Here is an 18284-nt window from a genome sequence, read left to right as displayed (position 1 = left end):
TATTTATGAGTGTAATTAACGTGAAGAAATAGCGTAAGTAAAATAAAGTAAATAATATCGTGAAGAAATAACATAAATATAATAACGTAAATAAATATCGTGAAGAAATAACATAAGTATAATAACGTGGTATATAAGTAGTATAATATAATACGTATAACAATCTCGTGAATACTCTCGTGAAGAATGTGAGGCTCAGCCAAGGATCTGTCACCTCATGCAAGCAGTTGAGCGCGAGTCGAATGACGACTCTTGGTCACCTCCTAGTGTATCTCACGGTCCTGTCGCAAAGAATCTGCCACCGGCGAGGGTAAACCCAGAATATCCTCCGTAGGATGATCTCGTAGCTGCACGTAAATTCGTGCAAAGCACGTGGCAATGGCAAGGGTAAAAACCCAGAATATCATCCGCAGGATGATTTTGTAGCTGCCCGTAAATTGTGCGTGATGCACCTGGCAATGGCAAGGGTAAGACCCTGAATATCATCCGCAGGATGATTTTGTAGCTGCCCTGAATCGTAGCTGCCCGTAACTTCGTGCACAACACTCGAGACAACGGAAAAACCGTCCGCCATTACGGCCGTAACGCACGTGTACGCTAGACAAAGCCAGCGTAACGAACATGCTCTCGGGCCCTTCCTATACTAGCGCCCCCGCAGCGCCAGCGCCTCCGCGGACCCCGCGCTGTCGATAATCTAGCCGCTCTATCCACTGTGATCGGCGTCGATAACATCGACCCTTTCCGGAACATTTCCGCCCGCCTTCGACAAGAGTGTTGTCGAATACGTCGGATCGGGATCCGTAGGTAAGACACAGCTTGGCGATAGGTCGCTTGTAGGTGGACGTTGGAGTTCTCAGGGTGACGACTCTAGTCAATCCATCCTGTCCGGGGTGCAATTGTATAACCCTGGCGAGAGGCCACTTCCCCGGCTGATAACGCTCATCTGTAATCAAAACTAGTGTTCCCTCTTTAATCTCGTTAACAGGATGCTGCCACTTGGATATGGCTTGATATCTTTGTAGACACTCTGAAGACCATCTCTTCCAGAAATGTTCTACGGCTTGGCGAAGTAGTTGCCAACGGGTGAGTCGCGAAAGTGGCTCAGTAGACAGGTTGGGTTCCGGTATAGCAGTCGGTGCTTGTCCCATCAGAAAATGCCCAGGAGTTAAAACGGCGTAGTCGTTTGCATCGTCGGAGAGTGGAGTGAGCGGTCGAGAATTCAACACGGCCTCAATCTGCACAACGACAGTGGACATCTCCTCGTAGGTAACTGCGGTATCTCCCAGTACCCGTTTTAGATGAAATTTAACGGATTTCACCGCCGCTTCCCACTTTCCACCGAAGTGAGGAGCCGACGGAGGGTTAAACTTCCACTCGGTACCGTCATTGGCCAGAAGGGAGGCGAGGCTACCAAGCTCTTGTGAGGATTGTTGAAATAGGCGTTTCAACTCTACGTTGGCTCCCACGAAGTTCGTGCCACAGTCACTCTGCAGGGTGGCGCATATGCCTCGTCTTCCGCTAAATCGTTTGTAGGCAGCAATAAACGCATCAGTTGTATAATCCGTGACTACTTCGATGTGTACGGCTGATGTTGCGAGACAGACGAATATTGCCAGATAGCCCTTGTACGACCGTGCCGCCCGCCCTCTCCAAGTCTTCAACGTCACGGGACCGGCATAGTCGAGGCCCGAGTTGTAGAAAGGCCGCGCTGGGGTCACTCTAGCCGGTGGTAGTTGGCCCATCAGCTGTTTGGCTCGAATGCCGCGGTAGCGAGCACAACGCCCGCATCTCAATATGTGGGATCGTACTGGCGCCCTTCCGCCAATAATCCAGAAGGTCTCACGCAGAAGGCTTAGAGTGACTTGGGTGCCGCCGTGGAGCGATCTTCGGTGAGCATCTTCGATGACGAGCGTGGTCAGTGGTGACCTCCTAGGTAAGATAAGTGGGTGCTTGGCTTCTGTACCAATCTGGGCATAATGAAGACGGCCACCTACTCGAAGCAAACCGTCCCGGTCTATGAATGGAGTGAGTCGTACCAAGGAGTTGGACTTCGGCAACTGCCCTTTTCTCAATAGAAGTCGTATCTCCTCGTGGAACCATGCTCGTTGCACAATCCCTACCCATAAAGCACGGCTCTGCTGGATCTCTATCGGAGTCAACGGATAATTGGAAGGAGAAGATTGTGGCACCTTACGAACGCAGGATACGAATCGACGACACGTCGCAGTGACACGCAGTAATCTCGTAAGAGAGGAATACTTGCGTAATAGCTCCCAGCATGGAGGCCGACTAGCGGCAGCAACCATGACATATCCAGGACGCTCTTCCAAATTTGAGTCTGGTGCCGGTCTATATCCCGTGGAAGGCCAGGAAGCTTGGGATTCGGCTAGCCATTTCGGTCCCTTCCACCAAAGATCATGGTGGAGTAATTGATCCGGTCTTAGGCCTCGTGATGCAAGATCCGCGGGATTTTCCTTTCCCGGCACGAAACGCCACGACCCACTTGGCAGGATTTCTTGTATGGCGGACACGCGATTCCTAACAAAATCCTTCCAGCGTGATGGATGAGCTGTTATCCAAGTAAGCGTTACCGATGAATCTGACCAACAAAACACTGGAGCCTCTGGTAGCTCAAGAGCTTTTGTCGTTCTTGCTATCAACCGCGCCAAGAGGAGAGCTGCAGTGAGCTCGAGTCGCGGGATGGTGAGCCGTTTTAGAGGCGCAACTCTTGTTTTTGAGCACACCAATTGCACTGAGAATGCGTTGTCGTTGCTCGGAGCTTTTATGTACACCGCCGCCGCCATAGCTAATTGTGACGCATCCGAAAATCCATGTATTTCGACTCTCGAAGTATCGGAACGGACAATGCCGAGCCATCTCGGTATAGAAAGGGGTTCGAGCTGTAGTAATTGTTGTCGAAATGCGGACCATCTCTCTTGTAACTCGGTAGGAAGAGGCTCATCCCATCCAGTCTTCAACAGCCATAGGTCCTGCAAGATAGTTTTAGCTCTTATCAGTATAGGCGAGATCAATCCTAAAGGATCGTACAGCTTTGCAATGTCCGAGGCAATCGCTCTTTTAGTGAAGGTGACGGTGCCTGGAATTGTTGAGGAAAAATGTAGAGTATCAGAACAGGGCCGCCAAACGAGACCCAGGATCTTGCAGAGTAGGCTCGATTTCTACGTCGGTAGGCCTTCCTTCATTCGATTTAGGCAGAAGTTCAGGACAGTTGCTACTCCATTTTTGCAATGGAAATCCTCCCGCGTCGCAAAGCCGAGTCAATTGTTGTATAATATCCCTTGCTTCGGATGGCGAGTCAGCTCCCCCGAAAATGTCGTCGACATATCTGCCCTTCGTCATAGGAATGACCGCTTTAGGATAACGGTGACCCTCCTCACTCACTAATTGCTGTAGAGTTCTCAACGCCAAGAAGGGCGCACAATTTAGTCCGTAAGTCACTGTTGTAAGGCGGTAGGCGAGAAGCTGATTGTCCCGTCCGTACCACAAAATTCTCTGCAAGTCCCAGTCGTCCGGGTGCACCGCGATCTGACGGAACATTTTAACAATGTCCGCAGAGAAGAGAACTTTATGAGAGCGTGTCCAAAGCAGAATGTCACACATGTCGGTTTGAAGCTTCGCACCAGCGTGGAGAATATCGTTAAGCGAAAGGCCGTTGCTGGTGCGGCTGGATGCGTTAAAAACCACCCTGAGTTTGGTGGTGCGATTATTCTCTCGAAGTACACCATGATGTGGGAGATAATGTGCAAAAGGAGTCTGGTCGGATGAGGCGTCAATTTCTGTCATGTGACCCATCTCCAGATACTCCTTTAGGAAGTCCACGTAAAGTTGCTGGAATGTGCTCTTGTTGGAGAATCGTTGGAACAGTTTCTTAAGACAACCGAGAGCCTTTGATTTAGATTCTCCCAAAGCCGTCGGATTGGATTTTAGAGGTAGGCGAACCACATATCTGCCCGTGGCATCCCGGGAGTAAGTTGATGAAAAGTGTCGTTCGCACTCCTCTTCCTCTTCGGTCAACCCTGCTTTGTTGGAATCAGGGAGTTCCTCCTGTGTCCAGAATCTTGCAATGAGGTTTTGTAAGTCGAGATCCGGCGAACAATGATGCGCACGCGCGGAAACAGGTGTATCTACTGCTGAAATAGGGCCACAGAGGACCCATCCGAAGATGGTTTGCTGCGCCGTAGGCGAGGATGAATCACTTGGTATCAAGCCTGGTCGAATCACGGCATGATAATTGTCTGAACCTATGATGACCTGTATTGGTCCAGAGACGGAATAATCCGGATCGGCGAGCTGGAGTCCTGAAATATGAGGCCAAGATGGAGGACTAACGCTGAACGATGGTAACCTCGCCGTAAGGCGGGGCAATACAAAGGCTCGGATTTGACAATAGGACTTTGAGTCCTGAATGGATTGCAGCTGTATGGAGACGCTTCCTTTAGTACGGCCGGAATACGTGCCACCAATTCCGAGAAGCGGAATAGAGGCTGCGCTACGGGTGAGCTGGGCTCGTTGCACTAGATCCTCCGTGATGAAAGATAACTCTGAACCTTGGTCGATCAATAGACGCAATGGATAGAGTTCCCCATTGCCTTTCCTCAGCAAGGCTTTACTCGTCGCGAGCAACGTGAGCTCTCCCGTACGATTTGCCTGCCCGGATTGATGCGCACATGTTTCCAATCGTCAGTCGACCGATGCTGGTGGATTTGACTTCTCCTCAGATCGATTTGCGGTTTTCTTAGCCGGCGTACCAGTAGAAGGTGTTGCTGAAGATTCACCGTAGCTCTCATGAATGGACGTGTGATGTTTTTTCCCGCATTTCAGGCATCGTTTCACAGAGGTGCACTTCTTAGCGGGGTGAGGAGCGAGGCAATTAAAGCATCTGTTATGTTTGATGACAATGTCTTTCCGTTGATTAGCCGGTTTTGACTGATAGCGTTCACATCTTGCTAATTGATGCGACGTTCCGCACAGAGGGCATATCGGAAGGTTTGGATTTGACGCAGATGCTGCGGCGTGCGCCGCGACCTTCGTACGATGTTTTCCGGAAGAGGCAGCGGCAGGCGTTCCCGTAGTTATACCGAGACTCTCCATAGCTCGTGTCCGTCCAATGAGAAATTCTTCAAATTGGGTGAAGGTTGGATAATTAGTGGATGATCCGAGCTTAACCTCCCACGCCTCTCGAGATTCAGAGTCTAGCAACTTCACAATGTGGTGAAGTAATAATGGATCCCAACTTTCTACCGCGCATCCCAGTGAGCGAAGGACCGCTGTTGCCTCGGAGATCGTGGTTAAAAGAGTTCGAAGGCCTTGGGCACTCTTCGTCTTGAGTGGCTTCAGACTCGTTATCCTATCCAATTGGGCCGCGATCAGGAAACGCTTATTCTCATATCGCGATACCAGCAAATTCCACGCAATTGAGAAGTTATCGCCTGAGACAGGTTGCTCACCAATCGTGCGGCTTCTCCAGTGACGCATGTCTTTAAGTAATGCATTCTCTCGACATTCGTCAAGGCCGGATTGTCTCGGATTAACGAGGCAAACAGATCATGAAACGGTCTCCAGGATGGGTAATCTCCGGAGAAGCTCGGCAGTTTTATGCGTGGCAAGGAACTGCATGGCATTAGCGATGTAGATGCTTCTTGGTCAGAGCGCGTCGATCTGGAGTGGCGATCTGTTGTATCGAACTCTTCTAGTTGGGTGTGTAACGTGGCACGAGCATAAACATAGAAGGCTTGGCAGCGCTCGTATACGCACTCCCTCATGTAAGGATTGTCGCTCAAGCTCTCGCTGACGGATAGGCACAAGTTTTCATGCTCTTCTTGGAATTTATTCCAATTTTGTTCGAGCATGTCCAAGCGAGCATTGACCAGTTGTCGATTTGATCGGGCAGTATTCTCATCGTCTCAATTCGTCGCTTCCTGTATAAGCGTAAATCGGCTCCGTTGCAGAGCGATCCGTGTGTCCAAATTTGCCATCTTGTAAGGTAAAATTCAGCGTGGAAATCAAATGCAAGCTCTGACGCGGAGATCCGGCTCGAAGGACCATAAAATGTACGGTTGTCACCGCGCTATGTATCTGGTTCCGCGTCGGCTTACCTTTGGGAAAATTACCTGAAAGAACTGGTTATAGATACCTGAAAGAAACGGTTAGAAACGAAGGAAATCAACTACTAGACTATTTTCGATCAGAATTGCTTCGTGTAAACAATAGGCACAGTTTATTCGTCAGATTTCCTTACAATAACATCAAGGGAAACTTTAACTGAAAATGAGTAAACAAACACAAAAAAAAATGCAATTATGCGGCGATCAAGTCGATTTTGCAAATAGAGAAAACTACTATTACTTGTTGCCCTTGAAATAAACAACACTGTCAGAGCCGCAGACGAGAAAATTAAATAAAATAATAGGCATGAATAATTATCTGTTAATTAAGCCATAATCAAATACGCAACTATTTATGAGTGTAATTAACGTGAAGAAATAGCATAAGTAAAATAAAGTAAATAATATCGTGAAGAAATAACATAAATATAATAACGTAAATAAATATCGTGAAGAAATAACATAAGTATAATAACGTGGTATATAAGTAGTATAATATAATACGTATAACAATCTCGTGAATACTCTCGTGAAGAATGTGAGGCTCAGCCAAGGATCTGTCACCTCATGCAAGCAGTTGAGCGCGAGTCGAATGACGACTCTTGGTCACCTCCTAGTGCATCTCACGGTCCTGTCGCAAAGAATCTGCCACCGGCGAGGGTAAACCCAGAATATCCTCCGTAGGATGATCTCGTAGCTGCACGTAAATTCGTGCAAAGCACGTGGCAATGGCAAGGGTAAAAACCCAGAATATCATCCGCAGGATGATTTTGTAGCTGCCCGTAAATTGTGCGTGATGCACCTGGCAATGGCAAGGGTAAGACCCTGAATATCATCCGCAGGATGATTTTGTAGCTGCCCTGAATCGTAGCTGCCCGTAACTTCGTGCACAACACTCGAGACAACGGAAAAACCGTCCGCCATTACGGCCGTAACGCACGTGTACGCTAGACAAAGCCAGCGTAACGAACATGCTCTCGGGCCCTTCCTATACTAGCGCCCCCGCAGCGCCAGCGCCTCCGCGGACCCCGCGCTGTCGATAATCTAGCCACTCTATCCACTGTGATCGGCGTCGATAACATCGACCCTTTCCGGAACATATTTTAAACACATAATTTGTATAGCGCATAATGCGAAAGCGTTCGACGCGCAATTTATCTTGAAATATATCGTGGAAAATTGTAAGAACATTGAACCGAAAGTAATTTTAAACGGCACAAAAATTATTCTTTTAACCGCGGGACATACAAAATTCATCGATAGTGTTAATTATATGCCGATGCGCTTATCCGAATTACCTAAGGCTTTCGGACTAAAGGATACTGAGGATAAGGGCATTTTTCCGCATTTATTTAATACTATCGAAAATCAAACGTACGTCGGACCGTTACCCGATGTACAATATTATTCTCCGGATAGCATGAAATCGCAAGAGCGCGAACGCTTTCTCACATGGCATACCGAAATGAGGGGAAAAAATACCGTGTTCGACTTCCAACGCGAGATAGTGCGCTACTGTCGTAACGATGTTGATATTCTTCGACGAGCGTGCGTAGCGTTTAGAAAAATTTTCCTAGATCGCGGAAATGTATGCCCGTTCGAGGAATGTACAACTATTGCTTCGACCTGCATGACGGTTTTCCGGAAAAACTTTTTGCAAGCCGATACGATAGGCATTATTCCTATGGGGGGATACAGATGCGCGAGCAATCATTCGCGTAAAGCCTTACAATGGCTGATATGGATGGAGCGCGAACTCGACCATCGTATAAATCATGCGGGACGTGGGCGAGAATATCGCACGATCGAGGGTACGCTCGTCGACGGTTACTTCGAAACGTCTGTTGCGGGAAGGACGCAGCGTCACGTGTTGCAATTTCACGGTTGTTTTTGGATGTCCTTCTTGTTTCCCTGTAAATCGCGATAAAGCGCTTTCGTCGGGGGAGGATCGCGGAGATACATTAAATTCGCGATATGAACGAACTCTCGCTGTTTCATGGCGCCTTCGTCAGCGGGGATACATAGTGTCGGAAAAGTGGGAATGCGCCTTTGACCAAGAAATGCGCGACAATCGCGTAATATATGATTTTCTCGCGAGACATCCGATGGTAGAAACACCACCGCTCGATCCTCGCGACGCGTTTTTCGGTGAGCGTACGGGAAATATCGCAACTCAATACGAAGTCACAGGTACGGAGAAAATACGCTACGTCGACGTATGCTCTTTATACCCGTTTGTATTGAAGACGGGCGCTTTTCCGATCGGTCATCCGGAAATTTACGTCGGCGATGAATGTAGCGCGTTAGTCGGAAGGTCACCGAATTATAATTTCGACTCGCTCGAAGGCCTCATACGCTGTAGAGTACTCCCTCCTCGTTATTTATTTCACCCCGTACTTCCGCATCGCGTACAAAGAAAATTATTCTTCGCGTTATATCGTAGTTGCTGCGAAACATTTTCTCAGACACCGTGCACTCATAATGATAGCGAGCGTGAATTCGAGGGTACCTGGATAACCTGCGAATTACGCAAGGCCGTCGAGAAAGGTTATCTCGTAACGTCAGTAAGTGAAATTTGGCAATATATAGTTAGCCAATACGATCGTACGTCGCGGCAAGGTGGATTGTTCGCCGAATATATTAATACGTTTTTACAGCTTAAAAAGGAAGCCAGTGGTTGGCCGAGCGAATGCGGGGAAAACGACGATGAGGCAAAAGAGCGATACTTGAGGGAATATGAAAAAATCGAGGGTATCGCTCTTGATAAGCGAAACATCGCGCGGAATCCCGATTTACGCTAGGTCGCGAAACTGTGCTTAAATTCATTCTAGGAAAAATTCGGCCAACGATCCAATTTGCCGAATACCGAAATCGTAAAAACACAACAACGTTTCGCGACATTATTAACGAGCGTCGAATACGATATAACCGATATATTACCCGTGAATGACGAGGTGATGTATGTTTCGTGGCGACTGCGACAAGAGGTTCTCGTTCCCTCGCCGATAACAAACGTTGTAATAGCTGCGTATACGACTGCACTAGCGCGTTTAAAATTGTACGAGTACCTAGAACGTTTAGATCGTCGTGTATTATATTACGATACGAATTCGTGTATTTTTATAAGCACAGGTGATTCGAACGAATACGTGCCGCCTATGGGAAATTTTTTAGGCGACATGACGGACGAACTCGAAAGCTACGGCCGTGGTAGCTATATCGAGGCGTTCGTGTCCGGAGGCCCGAAATTTTACGCCTACATCGTGCGAACACCGGAGGGTAATACTCACGAAACTTGTAAAGTTAAGGGTATTACTCTCAATTACGAGAACTCGCGGCGAATTAATTTTAATACTATAAAAAATCTACTATTAGCGAGAGAAAAAGACGCGCAAGAAAACGAAGAAGAAAATAGCGAAACTTCGATAAATCTACGCTTTAATGCGATTCGACGTACGGCGTTTCATGAAATTGTTACGCGAAGTGAAACAAAAATATGTGCGCCGGTATTAGTAAAGCGTAGATTTATCAATAGCAGATATTCGCTACCATACGGATATGCGGCGGTATAACAATATTCTTATTTCTTGGGTGACTTTTTCTTTTTTAAATAAAAGTCGCGCATTTTCCGATTTTATTTTAAAAAATAGAATTATAAATATTGTAAGTAGCATAAGAAAAATGTAAAATTTATAACAATACAAATATAATTCTTCTTTGTATATATTTCTGTATATTAATAATAAGCAAAAATTTTATTAAAAAATGGCTGGTTTTGAAAAATATTAATAAATGTGAAAATTTTTTATCTTAATTCGTGTTTAATACTTTTAGCTTTTCCCTTCTTCCTTTTTATAACACCTCACCTCGCGTTCGATCATCTGCATGTTCATCATCTTTTTACCTCTGTAGTGCAATGTAGTCTAATTATAATTATTGTCTCGTGCCGAGACTTTGTCTTTTTCGATAAAGCGCGTCATGAACCGTTCGAGCGGAGGGGCTTGTTTCGATATTCCATAGCGGGCCCCGAGACGGAGTGGGGAGGTAAGGATTGTTTCCCCGAGACATATACCGGCTACCCCCGAAAGTCGGTGAGAGGTTCGTTCTGCCAAGACGTAGCGAGAGCGACTAAGGGCTAGGTAACGGGAATTTGACTCGGAACCCTATACAGGTGGGGGGAGGATTGCTTCTTCAAGTCTAGTACCGTGGAGGTAGGGAAATGAAAATTTGATAAATCGGCGACATAGCCGGCGTCGACCAATCGCAGCTCTGGGCCACTATGGTGCAAGCCAATCAAACTCTGGGCCACTATGGTGCAAGCCAATCAAAATCGAGACTTCGGGAAGTGGGGTATTGTTTCCAACAATCAGAACGCCTCCCTCCACTTCAGCCGGTCACGCCCACGGCGCCAGGGGCCGAGTGGTGGGGGTTTGTTTTGACGCACCATAGTGGCCCATATCTACTAACAATTAAGTCATCCATATAAGCTAAAACTATTTTTTCTCGTATAAGATCTCTAAATATCGTGTTAACGAATCGCTAAAATACTGCCGGCGAATTGCAAAGACCGAAAGGAACTCGTAAGAATTCGTAATGACCGTCCGGTACAATAAACGCAGTATATTTTTGACTCGTCTTGTCCATCCGCACATGGAAAAATCCATTTTTGAGGTCGAGTGTACTAAAGACACGAGCGTCCTAAATCTAACTGGTCCTCGATCAACGGCAACGGATATCTATCTTTAACAATTTTCTTATTCACCATCCGATAATCAACGCATAATCTATAAGAGTCATCTTTTTTTCGAATGAGTACCACTGGACTAGCATAGTCAGAGGATGAACAGATCCTAGATGGATGAACAATTCCATCCGTAATCCATTGATCAATCTGCGTGTTAAATAGTTTTATGACTATTATAGTTTTATTACTATTTATAATCTGCAATATAAAATCCGTAATATATTAATGCTATTTCATATATTGTATAAATATTTATTTGGATCATATATAATAATGTATTTTTATATATTATACAAAGTATTGAACTTATTTTGAAAATCATTTTTAATTTTGTCGAGAATCTAATACATAAATGCAAGATTGAATTTGTGACAAATATTTCAAATTACAAATCCCTATCAATTGCTCTAATGTACTTGGCTAATTAATGATTGATTTCATATTTAGTTTTAATTTTTTTTTTGGAAAAATATATATTTTTTGAGAGAAAATTTTTATTATAAATTATTTTTAGGGATATTTTTTTATAAACGTTTTGTTGCATACAAGGTGAAATATTTTTTATGTACTTGGCGTATTTTTTTTTACTTTTGTAAAGTTTTTTTTGGAGGGATAACTATTATCCGCATTTCGCTTTCTCTTACTAGTTCGAAAAATTTAAATTTATATTTCACATTTAGAGCTTTACTAATTTCTTAAAATTCATATCACTTTATTCGATTGCTGACAAGTTTTACGAATACGCGAGAGCTTTCCAAAACACTATAATTAAGTACCTTTTCGTTAAGTACTTTTTGAGTTATGAGGCTTGAAACAATTCCATATTTTTAATTAAAAACAACTATGTGTTTTCTTTACACCAATTGATTCCTCTCATTATTTTGTACATAAAAGTATTAAGGAAGGATAATTGAAAAATGAATATTTTACAAGATATTTTACGGTTTATGTAAAATTAAGAAATTATTTCAAGCCTCATAACTCAAAAAGTACTTAACGAATAGGTACTTAATTATAGTGTTCTGGAAAGCTCTCGAGATAAGCTACAAGAATGTGCAAAAATATATAGGGTGTTCCATTTAAAAAAATTGAAGTGACCTTCACGTGACCTTCAACTGACTCTTCAAGGTCAAACCAATGATACCATCTTATGGCCCCCTCGAAACCATACAACTTTTATCTGAAACATTTTTGTTTGCTGGGCTCAGTTTTTGAAATATTTTACTGTCCAAGTTAAAATGGGACACCCTGTATATACAGGGTGAGCCATTTTAATTAACGCACGCAATTATTTCGGAAACAAAGCATTATAGAGAAAAATGTTTCAGACAAAAGTTTTATGGTTTCGAGGGGGCCATAAGATGGTATCATTGGTTTGACCTTGAAGAGTTATTTGAAGGTCACATGAAGGTCACCTTCAATTTCTTAAATGGAACCCGCTATTTTTCATTAAATATTCTTGTAGCTTATCTCGAGGGCTTTTCAAAACACTATAATAAAGTATTTTTTCATTGAGTACTTTTCGAGTTATGAGGCTTGAAATAATTTCTTAATTTTACATAAACCGTAAAATATCTTGTAAAATATTCATTTTTCGATTATCTTACTTTAATACTTTTACGTACAAAATAATGAGAGGAATCAACTGGTGTAAAGAAAACACATAGTTGTTTTGAAGAAAAAATATACAGGGTTTGTCAAAAGTGTGGAAACCCCTAAATATCTCACAAACGGTGCATTTTAGAAAAAAATGTTTCAGGCAAAAGTTGTTTGGTTTCAAAGGGGCCATAAGACGGTACCATTGGTTTGACCTTAAAGAGTCATTTGAAGGTCACGTAAAGATCACTTCAATTTTTTTAAATGGAACACCCTATATATTTTTGAACACTCTTGTAGCTTATCTCGAGAGCTTTCCAAAACACTATAATTAAGTACCTTTTCGTTAAGTACTTTTTGAGTTATGAGGCTTGAAATAATTTCTTAATTTTACATAAACCGTAAAATATCTTGTAAAATATTTATTTTTCGATTATCTTACCTTAATACTTTTGCGTACAAAATAATGAGAGGAATCAATTGGTGTAAAGAAAACACATAGTTGTTTTTAAGAAAAAATATGGAATTGTTAATTGCAAATTACATATTTTTTCTTCAAAACAACTATGTGTTTTCTTTACACCAATTGATTCCTCTCATTATTTTGTACGTAAAAATATTAAGGTAAGATAATCGAAAAATGAATATTTTACAAGATATTTTACGGTTTATGTAAAATTAAGAAATTATTTCAAGCCTCATAACTCAAAAAGTACTTAACGAAAAGGGACTTAATTATAGTGTTTTGGAAAGCTCTCGAGATAAGCTACAAGAATGTGCAAAAATATATAGGGTGTTCCATTTAAAAAAATTGAAGTGACCTTCACGTGACCTTCAAATGACTCTTCAAGGTCAAACCAATGGTACCGTCTTATGGCCCCTTTGAAACCAAACAACTTTTGCCTGAAACATTTTTTTCTAAAATGCACCGTTTGTGAGATATTTAGGGGTTTCCACACTTTTGACAAACCCTGTATAATTTGCAATTAACAATTCCATATTTTTTCTTAAAAACAACTATGTATTTTCTTTACACCAATTGATTCCTCTCATTATTTTGTACATAAAAGTATTAAGATAAGATAATCGAAAAATGAATATTTTACAAGATATTTTACGGTTTATGTAAAATTAAGAAATTATTTCAAGCCTCATAACTCAAAAAGTACTTAACGAAAAGGTACTTAATTATAGTGTTTTGGAAAGCCCTCGAGATGAGCTACAAGAATATGCAATGACAAATAGTAGGTTCCATTTAAGAAATTGAAGGTGACCTTCATGTGACCTTCAAATAACTCTTCAAGGTCAAACCAATGATACCATCTTATGGCCCCCTCGAAACCATAAAAGTTTTGTCTGAAACATTTTTCTCTAAAATGCTTTGTTTCCGAAATAATTGCGTGCGTTAATTAAAATGGCTCACCCTGTATATATATCACTAATAATTAATATCGATATAATTTGTTTTAGATAAGCAAATTCAGTAAAAATAGTGAAGAGTTCAAAATTATTAAGCAAGATATTTTAAATATTCAAAGCAAGATACAAACACGCTTATTCGAAATCAAAAGTCAACAGGATTACTTTCAGAATTTTGTAAAATATCAATAATACTCGTATAATGAAAGTAACATTTATGACGCAAATACATCTATATATCTTTCTTATAAATAGCTTTTTATAATGTTTATAGTTATCGATTCCTTATTTAAGCTTGCATTAATAATATATAATTAAATGCACGTGCATTTGCAAGGATTTATTTTATCCTGCGATTAATCGGTATTTTTATTTCTTCATTAACATGAAATAATGCAAAGTGTTAATTATGTTCATAATTATAAATAATTATAATTAAATTATGTTATTTGTATGAATAATTCTAATCGCATAAATGAGAAAGTATCTAATATTTGACATTATATGTATATTATTAATGTACTAAAAATGTATTATCTAATTTAAATTGTATTCTGATTTATTTTTTAAATTGTATTTCATTTGTTTCATATTTGTAACTTAATTTGTTAATATTTATTAATTTTATTATCTTGAATCAAATTTTTATTGTAGGCATAATATAGGTATAATAATGCATATTAATAATTTAAATAACATCTAAAATTAAAAATTTATAAAACATATTACAATTCTTTAATATTTATATATATATATATATAAATAATGACTTATATATATAATGACAATTTTATATATTTATAATAAATTGTTGTTACGAATTTAATATATATTATTAATAAATATATATTAATATTAATTAATATATATATATATATATATATATATATATATATATAAAATATGTATTATTAATTGTTTGAAACTCATAATCTTTGTAAATTCTATATAATCTTTGATTTATAATAAATCACGTGGCACAATTTTTTTATACATCTACATGTATATTTCTCTACACTTCTTCTTACATATATTTAAAGAAATGTAACATATATACATTCGCGCGCATAATAATAAAAACATAAAATATAAATAATTCACGACATTTAAATTATGTGTCATCAAGAAATATTATATGTCTGTTCTCTTTAGTTTAAGTTTAGTTCTACGTTTTATATCGTATAGTAGTGTCATTCATATGGCACTATTGAACCTAGATCAAAATTAAAGATAAAAAGTGGTGACATGACGACTTAAGCGCCAGATTGTTAGCACGTACTGTTGTAAAAAGATCTGGGAAATTATGTAGAGTAAGCAATTATGCAATTTAAAATATTAAATATCTATTTAGAAGACAAATAAAAAAATTGATTGTGCGTGCGTAACTTCACGATCAATTATTTTGAATTTTTTGCTTTATGAAAGATAGATAAGTAAAATGTTGATTTTGTATGTATGGCCATATCTTTTATTCGTTTAAACAGCATGACATTATAATATATAGTCAAGTAATTATCGTTGTCACATTTTCATCAATGTAGGACTGCAAAAATCTATATAATCATAGATAAAATGTATGTTCGAGCTATGATTTATATTCTCTCTATATTGTTATAATTATAGCTGTAAAAAATTAAATTTTCTGTTTTGATGATTGCATTATATCGTGCAATATATGTAGAGATATTCTACTTAATAAATTTTCGCCTAAATGTGCTATTTATATAACTTGTGTAAGGTAATAATTTTTATGAAGAAATTTAAATGAAGAGTGTATGCTTAAATGCAAACTATATAAAATTGTAATTGGAATTTCGTCCATATTGGATAATTTTGAAAGGCATTATTCACGAGTTATATTTTTTTATTATTTTTATTATACAGGGTGAGCCATTTTAATTAACGCACGCAATTATTTCGGAAACAAAGCATTTTAGAGAAAAATGTTTCAGACAAAAGTTGTTTGGTTTCGAGGGGGCCATAAGATGGTATCATTGGTTTGACCTTGAAGAGTTATTTGAAGGTCACATGAAGATCACCTTCAATTTCTTAAATGGAACCTACTATTTGTCATTGCATATTCTTGTAGCTTATCTCGATAGCTTTCCAAAACACTATAATTAAGTACCTTTTCGTTAAGTACTTTTTGAGTTATGAGGCTTGAAATAATTTCTTAATTTTACATAAACCGTAAAATATCTTGTAAAATATTCATTTTTCGATTATCTTACCTTAATACTTTTACGTACAAAATAATGAGAGGAATCAACTGGTGTAAAAAAAACACATAGTTGTTTTGAAGAAAAAATATGTAATTTGCAATTAACAATTCCATATTTTTTCTTAAAAACAACTATGTGTTTTCTTTACACCAATTGATTCCTCTCATTATTTTGTACATAAAAGTATTAAGGTAAGATAATCGAAAAATGAATATTTTACAAGATATTTTACGGTTTATGTAAAATTAAGAAATTATTTCAAGCCTCATAACTCAAAAAATACTTAACAAAAAAGTACTTAATTATAGTGTTTTGGAAAGCTCTCGAGATAAACTACAAGAATATGCAATGACAAATAGTAGGTTCCATTTAAGAAATTGAAGGTGACCTTCATGTGACCTTCAAATAACTCTTCAAGGTCAAACCAATGGTACCCATCTTATGGCCCCCTCGAAACCATAAAACTTTTGTCTGAAACATTTTTCTCTAAAATGCTTTGTTTCCGAAATAATTGCGTGCGTTAATTAAAATGGCTCACCCTGTATATCCTGTGTACGAATTTGAAAGTTCAAGAAATGCGAATAGAGTAACATAGTGTGTCAAATGGAATCAGGCATGATCGATACATATACATAAGAAACAAAACTCATCGATTTGTTAAAATTTATCACGTGCCCATCTCCGCGCTAGCAAAAATCTTTGATCCACTTACTAGACTTTCAAGGATGAATCTATGATCTTGTGAAAGCTGGTACGATTTTAGAAGAAATTATTTTCGACCCTTATTTCCCGCGGTACCGGCGACACTCAATGAATAATGTCAATGAAAAAAAAAGATTGTCCGCATACACGCGTCACAAATATTTGCTCGCGCAAATGAATGTGCGATTCGTAGACTGCAGAGACAAGAAAGTGCGAGTCCGGTATTACTCTATGTTCCACAAAACTTGATCCAATCTTTGTTCTATGACGCGATATGGTATCTATAACGTCGCATATCTTTGCATCATCTCACCTCATTCGTCATTGAAGCCCACCTATTCGGCGGATCACGCTATCATATAAGTAACCTGCATTCAGCCTAGATAACATGACATATTCCTGCAGCTAAGTAACTAGGTCAAGTTCATCTCGGAGACGAGATAATATAGCAAACACACGGAAGTCTTATTTCGTCACGGTCACAATCGCGCTGAAAAGTTATGTAATATTTCCGCTAAATTTATTGGGAGTTAATGATATTTATTGTTTTTAATTAGAATTTTTTGTTGGTATAATTTTATTAATATTTCTGGTAAATATATTCACCTTTATACATGCTTCCCACCACTAATGATTTTGATCTTGACATATGTTCTCAAGGTCATGTCCCTGAGTAATATGCAAAATAAAATGCGCTTTAATTTCTTAGGGTTTTAATTATACTGGGTAGGATTTTAATTGTCCTGCAATGATACTCGATGCGTTTGTATTATAAGAATACTTCATACATGATTATAGATTTTCTTATTGCTCTGCAAATCTGAGATATTTATATCATACTATTAATTATGCAAATGAGAGAAAGTTATGTTTTAATACGTAGATTAATATATTTTATTGATATTATAAAAACAAGCTGAATTCTGAATCATTAATATAGTAACTCAATAACTATAAAATTATATTTTAATTTTTATTTATTTATTTTAACATCTCTTAAGTTTTTTATTATATTAATAATGTATATCAATATATGTACATTAATATTGCATTAATTATTATTTGCTAATACACATAAATTAATATATGCATATTAATGTGTAATATATATGTGATTTAATAGTGGATAATAATATAGTATAGATTTATAATTTTAATATAATATAAAATTATTATAAATGTTGTATGTAATAAAATATTATATGTGTAAGTAATATTATAAAATACTGTACATATAATTAATATTTAAATATACTTGTATATAAATATTAATTAGTGAGTTATATTAACATATATTATTAATATTAAACGTTATAAGGAAGGCTTGTTTAAGACCAAAAAATCGCAGGTGATAATGCGTGTTTTAATAAATCTATAATTTAAAAAAAAAATAATTACTAAAACATACAAACGTTTCGGTCCTCAGTGTGACAATAATTATTTTAATAGAACATATAAAAGGATTACTAGAATAAA

The 18284-nt window shown here is 38.8% G+C and overlaps 2 protein-coding genes across 2 annotated transcripts; one reads left to right on the top strand and one right to left on the bottom strand.

Annotated features, from left to right (window-relative positions):
* Positions 1–638: 638 nt before the first annotated feature.
* Positions 639–5870, bottom strand: LOC145961771 (uncharacterized). Its single transcript, XM_083082234.1, has 4 exons — positions 5419–5870; positions 4711–5368; positions 3147–4668; positions 639–3097 (listed from the first exon to the last, which is right to left on the bottom strand). Exons 1-4 carry the CDS (start codon positions 5868–5870, stop codon positions 639–641), a joined length of 5091 nt encoding a protein of 1696 aa, XP_082938360.1.
* Positions 5871–7404: 1534 nt separating this feature from the next.
* LOC145961770 (uncharacterized) lies at positions 7405–9697 on the top strand. Its single transcript, XM_083082232.1, has 5 exons — positions 7405–7964; positions 8569–8689; positions 8783–8836; positions 8957–9404; positions 9501–9697. Exons 1-5 carry the CDS (start codon positions 7405–7407, stop codon positions 9695–9697), a joined length of 1380 nt encoding a protein of 459 aa, XP_082938358.1.
* Positions 9698–18284: the final 8587 nt, after the last annotated feature.

This window comes from Camponotus vicinus, unplaced genomic scaffold (genome assembly GCF_025532165.1).
Source record: "Camponotus vicinus isolate PSW18456_S1 unplaced genomic scaffold, iyCamVici1.0 SCAF_11, whole genome shotgun sequence".
Classification (NCBI taxonomy): domain Eukaryota; kingdom Metazoa; phylum Arthropoda; class Insecta; order Hymenoptera; family Formicidae; genus Camponotus; species Camponotus vicinus.
The sequence above is the reverse complement of the archived record's forward strand: the minus strand, read 5'-3'. Positions and strand labels throughout refer to the sequence as shown.